Source organism: Physcomitrium patens, chromosome 23 (genome assembly GCF_059467195.1).
Source record: "Physcomitrium patens ecotype Gransden chromosome 23, ASM5946719v1, whole genome shotgun sequence".
Taxonomy (NCBI): domain Eukaryota; kingdom Viridiplantae; phylum Streptophyta; class Bryopsida; order Funariales; family Funariaceae; genus Physcomitrium; species Physcomitrium patens.
The window spans coordinates 9,097,665-9,112,851 of record NC_143432.1 but is presented as its reverse complement, the minus strand read 5'-3'; the positions used below and the strand labels follow the sequence as shown (position 1 = coordinate 9,112,851).

The window sequence follows — 15,187 nt, the reverse complement described above, 5'->3', positions numbered from 1 at the left end:
ACCTTCCTCATCTTATGTGTTGGTGACTTCAAAGTTATTTTTTCTTTAATACATACTACATGATTCTTATAAAGATCAACTTGTGAAAATAATGAAACAATAGGAAAGTAGAAGTAAGCATTGAATGACATATCTACAAGCAAAACTAATCATGTGCACATCCACAATGAAAACATAGGGTCACTTGAAGTATTTGCTTTTAGAAACAAAAAATTGTTTAAAAGCAAATTTCATATGTTTAATCCAATTTTGTCATTAGGTTTCAAAAAAAGCTTGGAGAATTGAATCAATTTTTAGTCACAACAAATCAAGTTAGTACTAGATGCTTTGAAAGCATAGGCAAGAAACCTCACCATTACATTTGATGGCACCATTTACATCCATAATCTCAATATATAAAATTCAATTTGAACTCAATAAGTAACTCTCAAAACAAGAAATGATTCCAAAAAAGAAAAATTGAATAGAAAATAGCTTTCTAACTTGTTTGTAAATTATTAGGCTAAAAGACTTGTATGACTTCCAATGTTACAACTAAAAATAGTATATTCTTGAAAATTGGTGTATGGTCCTATAGAATTGTGGTGGCCATTGATAATTGCATTTGGCTATCTAAAAATTTGAAGAATTAACTTTAAAATGTGATTTTTTTAGAGATATATATATATATATATATTGATATAAATACATACAAAGAGAGATTACAAACCTTGCATGAATGCCATTCCACACTAAAGATAGTTGGCTAAGGTTGTTTTGAGATATCCAATATATCAGTGAAAAAAAATTCATGTGTATATATGCATATATACATATATAAAATTTTGTACAATCTACAATAAAGTATTTAATTTTAAAAGATAAAATAGAATACAATTGAATTTGAAAAGCCAACAATCTGAAATCACATGCATGTGAATAAAAGAATGGTAAAAGGAAAAAAAATCAAATCCATTCTCCTATATAAGTCCTACACAATTAGATGTTTTGAATGATTTGTGCTCTATCTTACAATATCAAAGCTTTTCTTCTAATGCAAAGCAACCTACACGTACAATTTTATTACAACTTTAACATCACTAACAGCACATCACTAACAGCACTAAGTATGACAATTTTCTTATTTAGATGTTCACCATGCGCTGAATGAAATCGACCGACAATACAATGATATTGACAACCGAGAGCTAGTAAGTATGTGAAATATTATGGCAAATAACATTCCAATACCATGTGATTAACTATTCCTAACATGTAGTAAGGTATGAAATTACAATAAAATCTTAGGACACTATTTTATCAAAAACTGGAATAGAAACGTATATTGATAATATCACCAATCGATCACAATCTCTTGAACAATGTGACATTCTATTGTTCTTGGTAAATGCAGAATAATGAGTCATTACCACATGTTTCTTTCCTTGAAACTTCCTATAAAGATTAAACAAAACCATGAGTAGTTTTCATAGAAAGAGCTAACAAGGTGGTACGCCCAGAGTCTTCAGATTGTTGATTACATTAGTCAGCTCTTAAAGACCTATGGTACAGGTATAAGTTCAACCAACCAAGTACCCAAGGCAAAAATGCGTATACCCTATCTCAAACCAGACAACAAGATTGTTTTATGGATTGGCCTCCAGCATAGTACAAAGCACAGCAAGCACTGACTCTGTTCAACATCTGGCAGGTGTGAGGAAATTTTAACAAAGAATCTTCATTCAATCCCACGATCTTAAAGCTACAGTGGACTCTCTGGATATAAGGAATCGGTCATTTCTGAAAACGTGGGAAGATATGCAGACAGCATCATAGGAAGATGCAAGACGTGCAGACATACGAGAGAGATTTAAGAGTCGTAAACTAACATAATACTTCTCGACAAAAGTACCCAATGATGGGTCTACACGGAATATTAGGAAAGCCACAACAGCTGCAGGACTTGTAGTAGAATTCACGAAACGACATACAGCGGATGGAAGCAAGGAAGCAAGACAAGGTGAAAAAGTACTGACGTACCATTAGGTAACTCAATTATGAACCACAGGAACATCTTGCTGGAAAAATTGTTTTGCTTGAATCGTTCGTCTTGCATGAATGGCTGGAAACTAACGTTGAACAAGAAAAAACCTAAGGTTCGCACCTCCTTACCAAGCTTTTTATCACATTACTAAAAAGAATCAAGGATAAATGTAGATAAATTACCCATGATGAAACATCATGACATCGTATAATACAAGGAGAGTGCCATCACTTCTGCCGCTCTGCGGAATGGCCGGAACAGGAATTGCCGTTTGAATCAGAAAAGATCCGCGGGTGCCACCCACTCAAATGCCTTGACCACGCTTCACCAGGAACGTTGAACCCGCGCCATGTGCTCATGCAGAAAGAGTAGTAGCCTGTTCATCTCCCCCTCTTTCGAACAAATAATGTGCCAACTCAAGTAGCTTGGTTGGTATCACACTGTAGCCCACCTCGACATTTCAGACCCAGTTTCACCCCTCCCTTGTGCCCATCAGGTCAATCCGTTTGCACGTCTCTTCACTTGCTACCAATCTCACATATAATCCTGCTTGAGCGAAAGTTGTAGGTATCTACATTACGGAAGTTTTATCAAACACTCGGACCAAGCAGCATCACATGTCTGTTTTACGATCAAAGAGTAGATCTTGAGATCCTTCGTCCAAGGCATCAGATGTCCATGTAATGGGCGAGCCTCCTCAATCCTATACGTCGGCTTTCATCTTTCACCCTTTGCCTGGAGCTGCTACTCTGATTTTCTGACGGTACCTGGTCCTTAGTCATGGGCTTGCTAACTACAGCACCTGGTTTAGTTTTGATTTCCTTCACTTCTGCGACTCCACTAGAATTTGCAACAGGCAACAAGCCTCGCTTCACTAATAGATCCCGGTGGTATCCCTGAACAACAAAATTGCGACGTTCACAATCCTTGAACATGCTAACCCGCCACGGCACAGCAGCCATTAGCTTGTCACGGACAATACCAAAGCTAAGCTGATCCCGGGACGTAAATCGATCTACCTCGTTAAACCAGAGGCATGACATCAGATTGGCAATTGGAGTATGCTCACGAATGATTACGCATCCCTCAGGAACATCGCTCGTGATGGGAAGCTTCGCGGCGGAGTATGGAGTTAGCCCTTCTTTCTTGTAAAAGTCTATTTGCGAATCAATAGACTTGTTGTTGTATTTGGCAGCAGCTTTGTTGGCTTCAGCTTCCATGAACACGTCAAATCTCTTGTAATGCTGAGAGATGGCAAAGGTCTCATTGGTGCGCCATAGAAACCTCTCTAGAATTTTATAAGGATCTTGCACTAGCTCCAACTTCCCGTCAACCCAGATAGAGAAGCGCACATTCGGAAACAGCCTGTGTAGCAACAACTTGGGAATTTTGCCAGTCCGACGAGCATCTCTGTACGGTAGATTGTGCACAACAACGACACGCCACAACCCTACTTGCTTGGAGCTCTTGAAATTATCGTAATCATTAAGCGATGCTTCGGTCTCCTCATCCACGAACATGAAGAAACACACCGACCTCTTAGACTCATCGGTGATGTTTTTCGGTTGTTGCAACTGATCGTAATTCCCAAATATTGCTGATGCCACCACAACTCCCCGACAAGCGAGCATGGCCTCCCGATTCTCCTCGTCAATATCGTATCCCGTTCCTAGCCCTGGCGTCGGCCCCTTCACAAAGCCACAGTGCACTTTCATCTCCTCCCGCACGTCAAAACTCGCAGCCCGTTCCTCCAAGCTAGGGTAACCTCCGAACGCTGACCCGGGCGCCCCAGACGAGGGTCGCTTGGCAGCTGCTGGATCGCTCATGAAGCTCAAGCGCTTCAACACAGGCGAATCATACTTCCCCTCCACCGGCAACTGCGACAAGGCACCCTCCTCATCCAAATAACAAACAGGACACGGTCGCGGGCCTGTCCGCTTGGGATCCGCCGGGGGTGGGGGCACCGTATATCCATCACACGGATGCGGATTCAACACCTTCCGTCCGACCTCCGGCAACACCATCACCTTGACGCGCTTCCCTATCTCACTTCGCAGCAGATTCGCCGCGTCCCCGCTCTCTCTCACGCTCCCCTCCACATGCTGCCCAATCAAGCTCACATTGTTCAATATCATCACCAGAGACAACCCGATGAGAAGCAGCGCCGACCACATACCCGCCACTCGCCGGGAACTCATCCCGGCAAACCCCACTGAGCCCAATCCTACCCCTGCGACCACTCCTCCCATCCTCTTCTCCTTCTCCTTCTCCCCGCGCCATCGCCTCGCGCTGCCAGATTCACTCCCTATCATCCACCACAAGCGCCGCGCGGCATTCACCCCCATGGCTAGACCGCCATAGCGTCCTCGCCACTCTTCCCCACGCTCGCTCATCCCTTACCACCAATGGCTCAAAATTCCACGCCTCCTGCACCACATCCTTCCTTCCTTCCTTCCTTCCTAGCAAAGGATTGAATGATTTCCACTTCCTCAGGTCGACCACCGACCTGCGACGTTACAAGGGAAATCTTACGGTGCTCCAGTCAGGCCAGGTTGGCTTCCGATCTGAGTGAACCTGGCGCCATCGCCATCGCCATCGCCGTAGACAATAATAACATTGCACAATGGCCGCCAAGAGCTTCTTCGATAGTCGCGAGGAGAAGCGAGGATGTGTGTGTTGATTGACACAAAGCCACCTCCTTCGCCGAGTGAGTGAGTGCTTTGAAGACCAGAAGAAGAACAGCTTTGGCTTTGTTCCGATGGACTTATGGATGAATTTATAATTGATGTAAAAATAATTTATGGATGGATGAATGAATGAATTCATGAAGTGTGGTGATGAGTTCGTGCTGGATGAATAACTGATGAAGGGGACGCTTTTCCATCTATCATTCATCCTTCACGCTCTTTGGATTTGCATCGTAGTGCTGAATGCAGTGTTTGGGTTTTTGCGGTCAGTTTGGACTTCTTCGGGCAGCCTCCCACCCTCTCGAACGCTCTGCCCCGAATGAAAGTGGGCCCACACTCGATATCTTTGTTTCTTACTTATTTTTGTTCACATTTTTGGGTTTTGATGTCCATGAGAATTTTGAAATTTTGATTTCGAGCCCGTAAATCAATGAGTATTTAATTCCGGTGATGTAAATTTTATGGTTGAAAAACATTTTTTGTTGATGATTTACTTTGTGAATCTACCTATAGATAGCGACGATTTTAGAAATTATTTATTATGTATTGAGCTTCTGTGCCATTTTTATATTCTTTGATCTTTTAATGACCGCATCATATTAAATTTACTCATAAGTTATTAATTTTTATTTTATTCTTATTTTTTCGAACCTAGCTATAGATCCAATTCTGATGGTTTTGAAATATTATTTAGATTTTTAAAACTTTCAAAACTACACCTGTCATCGAATTATTAGTGAATTTTTTCAAAAAGTAAAGTATATTTACAAGTTATCCAACAAACATATCTTTAATGAATTCTAAAACATAACTACTAGAATCTCAAAACAGATCATTCTTCCATCTCAAATTGTTATTTACACATAAATTAGTTATTTTAAAATTTTACAATTAAACCATTCGTTTTATAAAATTCTTTGACAGCAATGTATGCAATCACCACATTTTGACTTTTATAATTCCAACACTACGATAATTCCAGCTATACATAGCTTTGCTGCAGTTTCCCACTCCAATATGCACTAAATAAATAAAATTTCATACAGGTAATTTCATTAGATTCAATCATTAGATGTAAATGTATTTCAAATCTGTATTGCTTTGTAAAATCCAATGTTTGCCACTTCTTCATTCTATCTAAACCATAGGACCAATGTCATAAATCTTCATAATTTGTTTTTTAGCTAGCAGTATAAAATGATCTATGTCTTTGATTCTTATGACTTTCCAATGCTTCTAAACCACCATAATATTGAATATTTGAATTTCATGTAAACCAACATTCCAACATTGTTCAGATATCGAGAGTAATAAATCCACGTATTCCTGAAGACAAGTATTATTTCAAACATATACATTGTGAACTAACACCATAATTCACTGAAAATCAAGCAATAAAAATCAAACATAGTCAGAATTCTACTTAATTTCTGAAGAAGGTGGAATGAACTGCCAATTCGACGAATGCCGTCGCCTAAGTCAATCCATAAAACGGATGAATTATGTTCATCCACAGGGTTAAAGCAGCAGGGCGGAGCAGAAGGACCCGGGATCCTTCCATCCAGCCGACGATTCCAGTGAGGATGAACACCTTTCGAAGCCAAGCGAATACGGTTGAAGCACCATTATTCATCCAATGGTTCCACAACCACATATTCATATTTTTTAATTGGCGCACGTGGAATATCTTTCGGGTCGGAATTGGATGGACCCGTGCCTCATGCCAGCGACTGGAATCTTGACGCGGTGATGCGACAATTCGAGAACTGAATCTAATCGGACACTTTGACTCTTCGCGGCGTGGTAATAGGCCCAGCTTTCGCTCCTTCCACGAAGAAGGTTGGTTGGGAGTCCATATTTGGAAATAATGGCAGTTGAGTTAATTTTTATTATTTTCTTTTTCGTGGTGGAAATGCATGGTTTTGCTGGTCATCCCCTCCAATTTCCTCCAGGAAATGAAAGGGGCCGTTAATTAAAGTAAAGAGAGAGACATCAAGACCCACCTACTCCGGTGTCCTTTCTGAACCCTATGTGAATTGGCGAAGGTGCTTGGTGTGACTTATGTAATGGAAATTCCACGTCAGCATGATTTTGATGTGTGCCACAATCTTTCTGTTTTGGTCGAAGTTCTAATGCAATATCAAAAGGTTTTGCAATGCTCTGGGTTGTGTTATTAAAGTAAGAATGGGATCTGAGTGACCCAACAATTACCTGAGAAATATGTGGCTTTTCTCTTGATATTAAGTAATATGAATTATTAAAAATCAACAAAAATGCGTTGTGGTCTTAGTTCTGTAGTTCTAGTCAGAGAATCGGTCCCAAATAGAGGGACACTTCCTCACTGCTCATCTGACCTATTATGATTACTACTTTATGCTTTTATTACCATTCCATATAAAATTTTAATTCAAGCAATTCAAGACAAAAATTGCTTTCAAAAAAACCCCAGAGTTCTATTTTAACAACATCAGTACTTAAATCAATACTAATAAAGACTTTGAGTACTTCTCCTTTTGTAACCAAAGGTTGCAACGAACCCACTCTCCACATGATTCCTACAAGTAGTCCAAGCTGCCCGTAGTTTCAAGGCAACCTATTTCCGGGCCATGCTCGTCACATAATTAAAAATGAACACCAACCACTCGCTTAGAACGAGATCTACAAACAATGCAAACGCTTTCATTTTGCTCAAATTTGAAAACCCTAACCGCTCTCATTTAAAATAAGAGGAAAAGAAGGAGAGAAATTCTTTTTTAACTGCTCCAATAATGCTGACCCAATCCTGTGAGGGCCTTGTGAAGCCCTAAAATTGGAGGCCGGCGATGGGCCCCTATTTTACCCCTTCTTTTTGGTTCCAAAGGGGCTGGTAACTGTGTGGCAGATGTACCAACTCCTCAGGGAGGTTCTCCATGGGTTCCCCGAGTGTAGCAACCAAGCCTATGGCTCTCTCAAAAGCTAATACATATGTTCACACTGCATGCTGCCGTGGTTAGTTCTTTTGTGGGTGGATTGGTAACATAGGGTACGTGTGTCCCCATCTTTGAACTTAGGTGGGAACATGTAAGGAGGTTTGGGAACCTACTGTGGTTTGTCATCCATAAGTCCAACTATCTGTTCATCGACATGCTAGCTCATTCATCCTGAAGGTCTGTGTGTGTGTTTTTATTAACCCCTTTCCCTGTTCGCTCAGACGAAGTGGAGGAGACCATTCATGAGTTTATTGACCATCCAGGAGCAGTTCTAATACAATGTTTGCTTCATAAATACATTCCAGGATTTTATATTCAATTTTTTTCACGTTTTTTCAGGAATGCATATTAAAAAAAAATTCTTATGATGTATGGGAGCAGAAATATATATATATATGAATGCAATAAAATTATTTCATGTTGTTGACATATGATAGAATTATGGTTAATGCTATATTGCTTGAAAACCATATTTTAATCATATATATGTATTACCAAATATTGCAAAACTTAATATGAAATAATATTTATTTTTGGTAAAAATAATACATCTCGTGTGTACATATACTTGAATCACTACTAGTAGCTTAATTTAATACGTTAAAGATGCACATCAATGTCGAACATTTTATATGTAGCAATCCTTGAATGAAATTATATGTATATAAAAATGTCATTTTAAATTCCATAATCTACACTAATCATTTGATGCTTAATCATGTTTTGTGAACTCTAATAAATACTTAACATGTAATTTACAACATTAATTACATGAATAATTGTGCATAGATAATTTAAAACTGATTAACATGTGTTGATTGGGCAAAACAATGTATTTGAAAAAGTAATGTGAGTAAATTAAATTAAAGTCTATCTTTATAAGAAAATACACAACATCTGCATATGTTCACTGCACATGTAATGTAACTATTTATATTTTATACGAGGTTTTTAATACTTGAAATATTGTATCACATGTGAGGCGAAATGAACTAGCTTATTGTTATTATATTATGGAGATATATTTACAAACAAGTGGAAGTTTGTGTCATTCAACCTAAAAATAATAAACATTTACTCATTTAAATTTTTGTTTTTTTGATTATGTATTATTGAATTTAATGCAAGGTTAATAATTTAGTTGATAAAAAGGCAAAAGAAAAATCATGTGCTTACCAATTAGAAGGCTTGTTTAAGTCTTTTGTATGTCTTAATATGTTGCTGTAATTCATAACATATATATATTATAAAAATGGATAATATCCATGAATGGCATTAAAATTGTATATAGTAGCTTTGTGAATTTTATTTTATTTTATATTATATTATTATAGATAATATTTATTGTAGATATAGAATCGATTTGAAATAAATGAATATCTTACAGAGTTTAAAACATCTTTACAAAAAAATTCAAGATTGCAAATTCATGAGTGATAAGAGGTTCCATGTAGCTACAAACACTAAGTTATTTTGCCATATCAAATCTCAAACACTATTGCGTATTGATATGTCTGACTACAATTTAGATAAACACCGAGTACTATGGGATGCCAATGTATCTCAAACAAAAATGCAAAACAAGAGACAATTATGTTGCATTCCATGGATTTAGAAAGGTATAAGTCAAAAGCATACGACACATTCCCCTATATTTCATTCTTATCAAGCAGTTTTTTACCACGGTGGTGTCATGAATCAGGCAGGTTGTAGAAGTCAGCCTCGAACATCAATAAGTCTGCTTGTGTGTTTCTTGAATTGAGATTAATTGTCAGAGAAGCAAATATAGGTCACAATGTTACTGCTGTGATGCACTTCTCTAAGGAGGTTCTCAAATGAATTAGCCACCTACTTTACTCGGCGGCATGTCTCTGACAGGTTTAGCTTCGCCTTCCCAATTCATAAATAGAAATATCAAATCCAATGATATCACTTTGAGCTTTCAAGGACCAGAATCCCCTAAATATGATTGGTTTACAGAAGAATACACCAAGAACTCTAAATATTCCAGTTTATTTTTTGTTTTTGTGAACCACAACAAATCTGCCAGCGTTTGTTCAGATTACTTGACTTGATTCCGAGTTAGCGAAGGCCACAACAGTTTGAATAGATAAAATGGAGGGTACGTATCAAGGAGGGTTGTTAAAGAATTCGGTGAATACGTACTGAAAAACATGGCTCCTCGCTACCTGAGTAAGCTCATTCATTCATCAGACAAGCCTATCAGTATCATCATTCAGGAACTGTTCCAAGAAGAGTATTCATTATTAAGTATGATCCACACGAACCCACGACTACACAATCTGAAGCAGCGCATATAAAAATGGTACTTTTTTCGGGCATTTGTAACAGAAAGCCAAGAACTCGACATTGAACCATGTCAAAAAGGTAGAAAAGAATAGGTGCTTGAAGCCATCGTGACACGTTGTAGCAATACCTAACAACGTGAGACGCACTAAAATATTCAAACCTACTCAATTAGTCTGCAACCTCATGCCCAAACCCCCGAAGTTATTATGGCTGCGATATTGTATCGGTCATTGCGGTGAATTCAAGCTGATTTGAACGCCTCGTTTAATACGGTCATTCTCCTGGTACCGCAACAAATAGCAGTAATTAACCTGGAGCCAAATTATTATCCAACGATCAGCAATACTTAACAAGCAACACATTTAATATCGAACTTGGCATACACTCCACAAGAATAGTTGTTCAAATTTTAAGAAAAAGCACAACTGTCTCACAATAGATGTGTGAGGAACTACAAGTGAAACAAAAACTACGCATGTGATTGAAAATACAGCTAATATAATAGCACTGAAAATTAACCAGTTCGAGACAATGATAAAAAACACAAATCAAGTATGATGACGGCAAACAAACCTCGAGCCGAAACAATTTAGTTGGAATCACAATTCCAGCTCCTGACGAGACGCGAAATCCAGATAAAAAGTTTCTAAGCGACCATTGGGTAGTGTTATTCCCCGTCAGAGGAACTAGATTGCCGGCGCAAGCAAAAGTGTGGGCATGTATTCCATAGCTCTTCAAAAATTGCATTGGCAAATCGAAAGAAATATCAGCGAAACCAGAAACTGCCAAATCGCCACCTAGAGTGTCCCTCTTGAGACTTGTTTCCACTTCACTGTCCACTTTGTCTGTCTGCGAGGCTGTAGTTCTACGAAGCTCATTAGGACCAACACCTCTAGTGCGAAAACCCAATAGAGCAGATGGACCCTTCAATTCACCAAGCAGTGACGAATGACCTCCCACGTAAAAACGATCACCTATTGGGGTTGCTTTCGTTTTGTATCCTGGTCCCCACGGTAATATGATACCTCCGGCAACTCCTAAATTCAACGCTGCATTCGCAAGGCCCAGTGGGATTGCCAATCTCAGCTCAACCTCCTATAAAACACCCCCCAAGGTCAAGTCTTGTTAAAACAAAAACGTAGTAAAATTGAATCCAAATGGTCTACAATGTGAATTCAATTGGTAATAGGTCATATGAGAACGTATCTCGATAAAAGTAAATCAGAAGTCACAATCTCACAGAAGTTAGAGTCGAACAATTATCCTGGGTTACATGTGAAAGTCAAGGTGGGCAAAGTTACCTGGCGTGCAAAACGTAGAAGCTTAGCATCAGGTCCCAGCCCGGCAATCTGTGTTGTTGAGATGAAAGCAATTCCCCGTCGAGGTCGGAATACAGAGTCTCTAGTATCCCTCCTGTATGTGTATTTAACTGCCGAAAGAAGACTATGGCCGAGTTGTCTTCTTACCGATTTGGAGGCACTACGTGAGGGATCCTTGAGGTCACGCCAGGTAAGGTTGTAGGAAATGTCGTGCTGATTATCACCTACTAAACCCACCGAGAATCCAGTCAGACGCTCCCTGTAGGAAGAATAACGTTGCCAGTCTTGTGTTAGGAGGGTGAGCCGGGTCGCCAAAGACGCCGGCAATCCTTTAAATCTTGGGTAAGTGACACCTGCACTAAGTTCAGAAGTTGTATCCAGGCCATAACATCCTGTAGCATCCAAAGTTTCGGCTAGGCCAGCCAGATTTTTGTACTTGACTGTCCCTTCCAGGGTCCATGCTTTTGTCTACACACAAGAACCATTCCCAATATATATATATATATATATATATATATATATATATATATATATATATATATATATATTGTCAACGTTAAGGATATGTTTCCAACCCGCACGATGCAACGGTAGGATCTCAAACATTGACGATGTAGATGCCACCCTCAATCTTATTTAAGGTAGCAGCGTATTAAAGATCTGTCTAAAAATAATGTAAGTACGTACAATGGACAGAGGGGAGGAAGAGATTATGTGAACAAAAACCCTGAACCTTGTACCTTCACACACCACATCTGAGGAGTATACGGGACGACTTAAACACTAAGAAATATATGCAATTTAATTTATGATATAGAGTAGATACATCCATCGCTCTCATAACATAGTTCCACATCTATTAAATTCCAAGTCCTAAAATACTTATTATTAAAGCTGATACAAACAGTTCATCCTCATCATAACGTTTCTGCGTTCATGCCGAATCAACAAAGATGACCAAACCAACATTAGAATGCTTTATCCACCTTTGTAACCTCCTCTCCCCCCAAATAAAATTAATAGACACAGTAAAGTAGCTTTTAGGCATACAACATACAGCTAGAAGCAACATTTACGAGATGAACAACAACACCTATTACTTACCTCAGGTTTAGAGAACATTCCAAGGTCACCCGAAAATAGTCGTTTCACTTCTTCTACTTCAAGAATCACGTTGGCCTGAGGGAGGAACCATAACGTGTGTTAGAAGACCTTCAATTTCACATGCACAAGGCCAGGTGGTGTTGTTATAGTGCACACATTACCAGCAAGAAAAACTACGAATCCACTTCGTAACTGTGAATTGGAGCTGTGCTTAGTAGCGAGGTTCTATGAAAACTGACACTAAGTTTCCTGATTTGGGGAGACCTGATCACACCACCGACTGCTGTGGAAAATTTGAAGATTTACACACGGTTTTCGAAACCATCCGAGGGGAAGGGACAAGCGGAGAACAGGCCCTCGATCTCCCAAAGTTGAGCCTCAAAAGCCAAACGACGCGTCCAAAACAGCCTGATAGATAAAGAGGAACATGTCTAGCTGGCTATCGCACAATCCAATGCACAATTACAACACAAGGAAAAAAAAAAGTTGGTTACCGTGCCAGGGAGCTCCTGGGGTCCAGCATCCAGAGTAATCACGCACTTGTCGAAAATGCCAAGGGCTCGCAGGCGGGAATTCGCACGCACACATTCCTGGAGAAGCTCCTGCATGGTATCCACTTCCCTGAGCTCCTTCAGCTGTGCCTCGATCACACTATCCTTCGTCTTGACATTCCCTCTGATTTCAATGTCGTGCACCCGCACTTTGACAGGCTCCTTCACGAGCTTCTCCGACATAATATTCATTAAGTTCACGCTAGTCTGATCATCCACCTCCTCTTCCTCTTCCTCTTCCTCATGTCTCTGCTGCCCAGCTCCATCATCCCGATCTTCCATGTCCCACTCTCTCAGCGTCTCCTCATCATCCTCTTCCCGCCCATCCCCCGTCAAGTGATCCATAGCTACCAGGCTAGGGTTTCCCTAGCCTTTCCAACTCCTACACTCAAATAGAACCTTCAAAACCCTACCATTCGCAATTTACTTCGCAACCCAGTGTGACTTCCCGCCGTGCGCCCCTGACACTGTTTCTTCAACCGGCCGACTGGTACCGATCAGGACTCGGCCACGGCCATGCTCGCCGATGAGCTCGTCTTGAGCTCTGGCTATGGCGCCATCGCCTGCCATCGTCTTCACCAAACCTGGAGACACCGGCCCCTACCCAGGTAGAGATTGCACCCGCTCCCGGGTGTATTGGGTTTCCGGGTGCGATCTCCACCCACGTAGGGTTTAAACAAGTTACCGGGTATATAGGGCATCCCGGTAAGATCAAGGTATGTGGCTGGTTCCTGCTTCTGAAATTCTGGCGGAGGTCCAGTTTGAGTTCTTCGTTTCACATACTGTTTGACATTTTAAAAATTTGAAAATTAAACTGCTATTTCAAGTATATCGAATTCTAAATCAGGCGTGTCTATGCAATTCGGAAGTTCTGAAAAAAATTAAAAATTAAAAAAGGAAATATAAAACGAATGAAAAGTTTAAAACTTCAATTCATGGTTTCAACATTAAAACATGTGAAAGATGCATTATTTTAATCCTAAATATTGCTAAAAGAATTTAGATTTCTTGAAAAAAAGAAACTCAAAATGTGAGGTCATTTTGTATTTTGAAACCTCTTATAAAAATAATGTCTAGAAAACAAGAGAAAAAATTGTATTTGTTGGTATAGTGAGTTGTATATTTATGATGCCTACAATTTCTTCCTAGCTTCAAGAATAAAAAAAGCTAGTTATCATACTTAAGAAACCTTGATTAAATAATCTTGGATCAACATATGCTGTTGATTTCACTTCTTAAAATATAATTTCTGTAATTACAATTTGTTTTTTTTTTATTAATCATGAATTACCTTTTTTTTTTTTTTTTTTTTTTTTTTTTTCATAACATGATAAGAGAGTTTCAACAAGAAATTTAATTTTGCATACAAATTACAATAAATTTATCTTTGGAATAATAGGGTTATTTTCAACATGAACAGAAAAATATTATATCTTTTAATACTAATCTAATAAATAATTATCATCATTATTTTTTTTCAAATAAAAATAATATGCTATTAATTATGTAATTTTATATTTAGTTATACAGTTATCATTGGAAAATCTAGTATATTTGTTTCTTCAATAAAAAGATTGTCTTGAAAATGTGAACAATCTTAACGAGGACTTTGAGTAATTTTATCTTTGAACAGTGTTGAGTTGTTTTGTTTTTTGTTTTTTGTAAGTTGAATGTATAAGCAAAACAATTCTTAAATAGTCAAAGAGTGATGGTTGGAAAATTACAAGAGAATTGAATGTTTTTTATATCTACAGTTATGTTCATATTCACAATATGTTTTACCTTTTTAGTATCCAAATTAAGTCTATCGTTTGTATTTTGCAAATTGTATAATTTATTTTCTCTATTTAAATTGAATAATTTAGTTTAATATTTTAGTTTTAAAAATCTTTTACCTTTATTTTTTGTAGTACATGATAAATATATATTTTTTCTAATATTTATAATTTTGGAATAAATAAGATTATTTTTAGTTTAATGTTCTAAATCTTTAAATAAATTATTATAAATTTTAAAAGCATTTGAGGAATAAGTAAATCCACAAAATATAATGTCACACTTTCAATATCTATTTTTTTAAAATAAAAATCATAATTTTCTATTTATTCTTCTATTTATTTTGTGCATTGAGTTTTATGAAATCACAGATATATTTTAATATCAATCTTAGTTATAGTACTTTTATGAAGAAATTATATGCCCAAAAATAATTGACAAAAACTCC

General features: G+C 38.2%; 2 protein-coding genes across 2 annotated transcripts; both read right to left on the bottom strand.

Moving 5' to 3' along the window:
* Positions 1 to 1,995: 1,995 nt before the first annotated feature.
* LOC112276130 (putative hexosyltransferase MUCI70) lies at positions 1,996 to 4,766 on the bottom strand. Its single transcript, XM_024507176.3, has one exon. It carries the CDS (start codon positions 4,414 to 4,416, stop codon positions 2,692 to 2,694), a length of 1,725 nt encoding a protein of 574 aa, XP_024362944.1. The 5' UTR covers positions 4,417 to 4,766; the 3' UTR covers positions 1,996 to 2,691.
* Positions 4,767 to 9,995: 5,229 nt separating this feature from the next.
* Positions 9,996 to 13,502, bottom strand: LOC112276051 (uncharacterized). Its single transcript, XM_024507012.3, has 5 exons — positions 12,907 to 13,502; positions 12,413 to 12,487; positions 11,291 to 11,776; positions 10,563 to 11,084; positions 9,996 to 10,300 (listed from the first exon to the last, which is right to left on the bottom strand). Exons 1-5 carry the CDS (start codon positions 13,306 to 13,308, stop codon positions 10,217 to 10,219), a joined length of 1,569 nt encoding a protein of 522 aa, XP_024362780.1. The 5' UTR covers positions 13,309 to 13,502; the 3' UTR covers positions 9,996 to 10,216.
* Positions 13,503 to 15,187: the final 1,685 nt, after the last annotated feature.

Bases quoted from the DNA above. Each gene is read 5' to 3' on its own strand.
- LOC112276130 (XM_024507176.3), bottom strand. From the start codon at position 4,416: ATGAGCGAGCGTGGGGAAGAGTGGCGAGGACGCTATGGCGGTCTAGCC.
- LOC112276051 (XM_024507012.3), bottom strand. From the start codon at position 13,308: ATGGATCACTTGACGGGGGATGGGCGGGAAGAGGATGATGAGGAGACG. The intron at 11,085-11,290 runs GTAACTTTGCCC...GGTGTTTTATAG, and splicing joins TTCTACGTTTTGCACGCCAG to GAGGTTGAGCTGAGATTGGC. The intron at 10,301-10,562 runs GTTTGTTTGCCG...ATTTGGCTCCAG, and splicing joins CTAAATTGTTTCGGCTCGAG to GTTAATTACTGCTATTTGTT.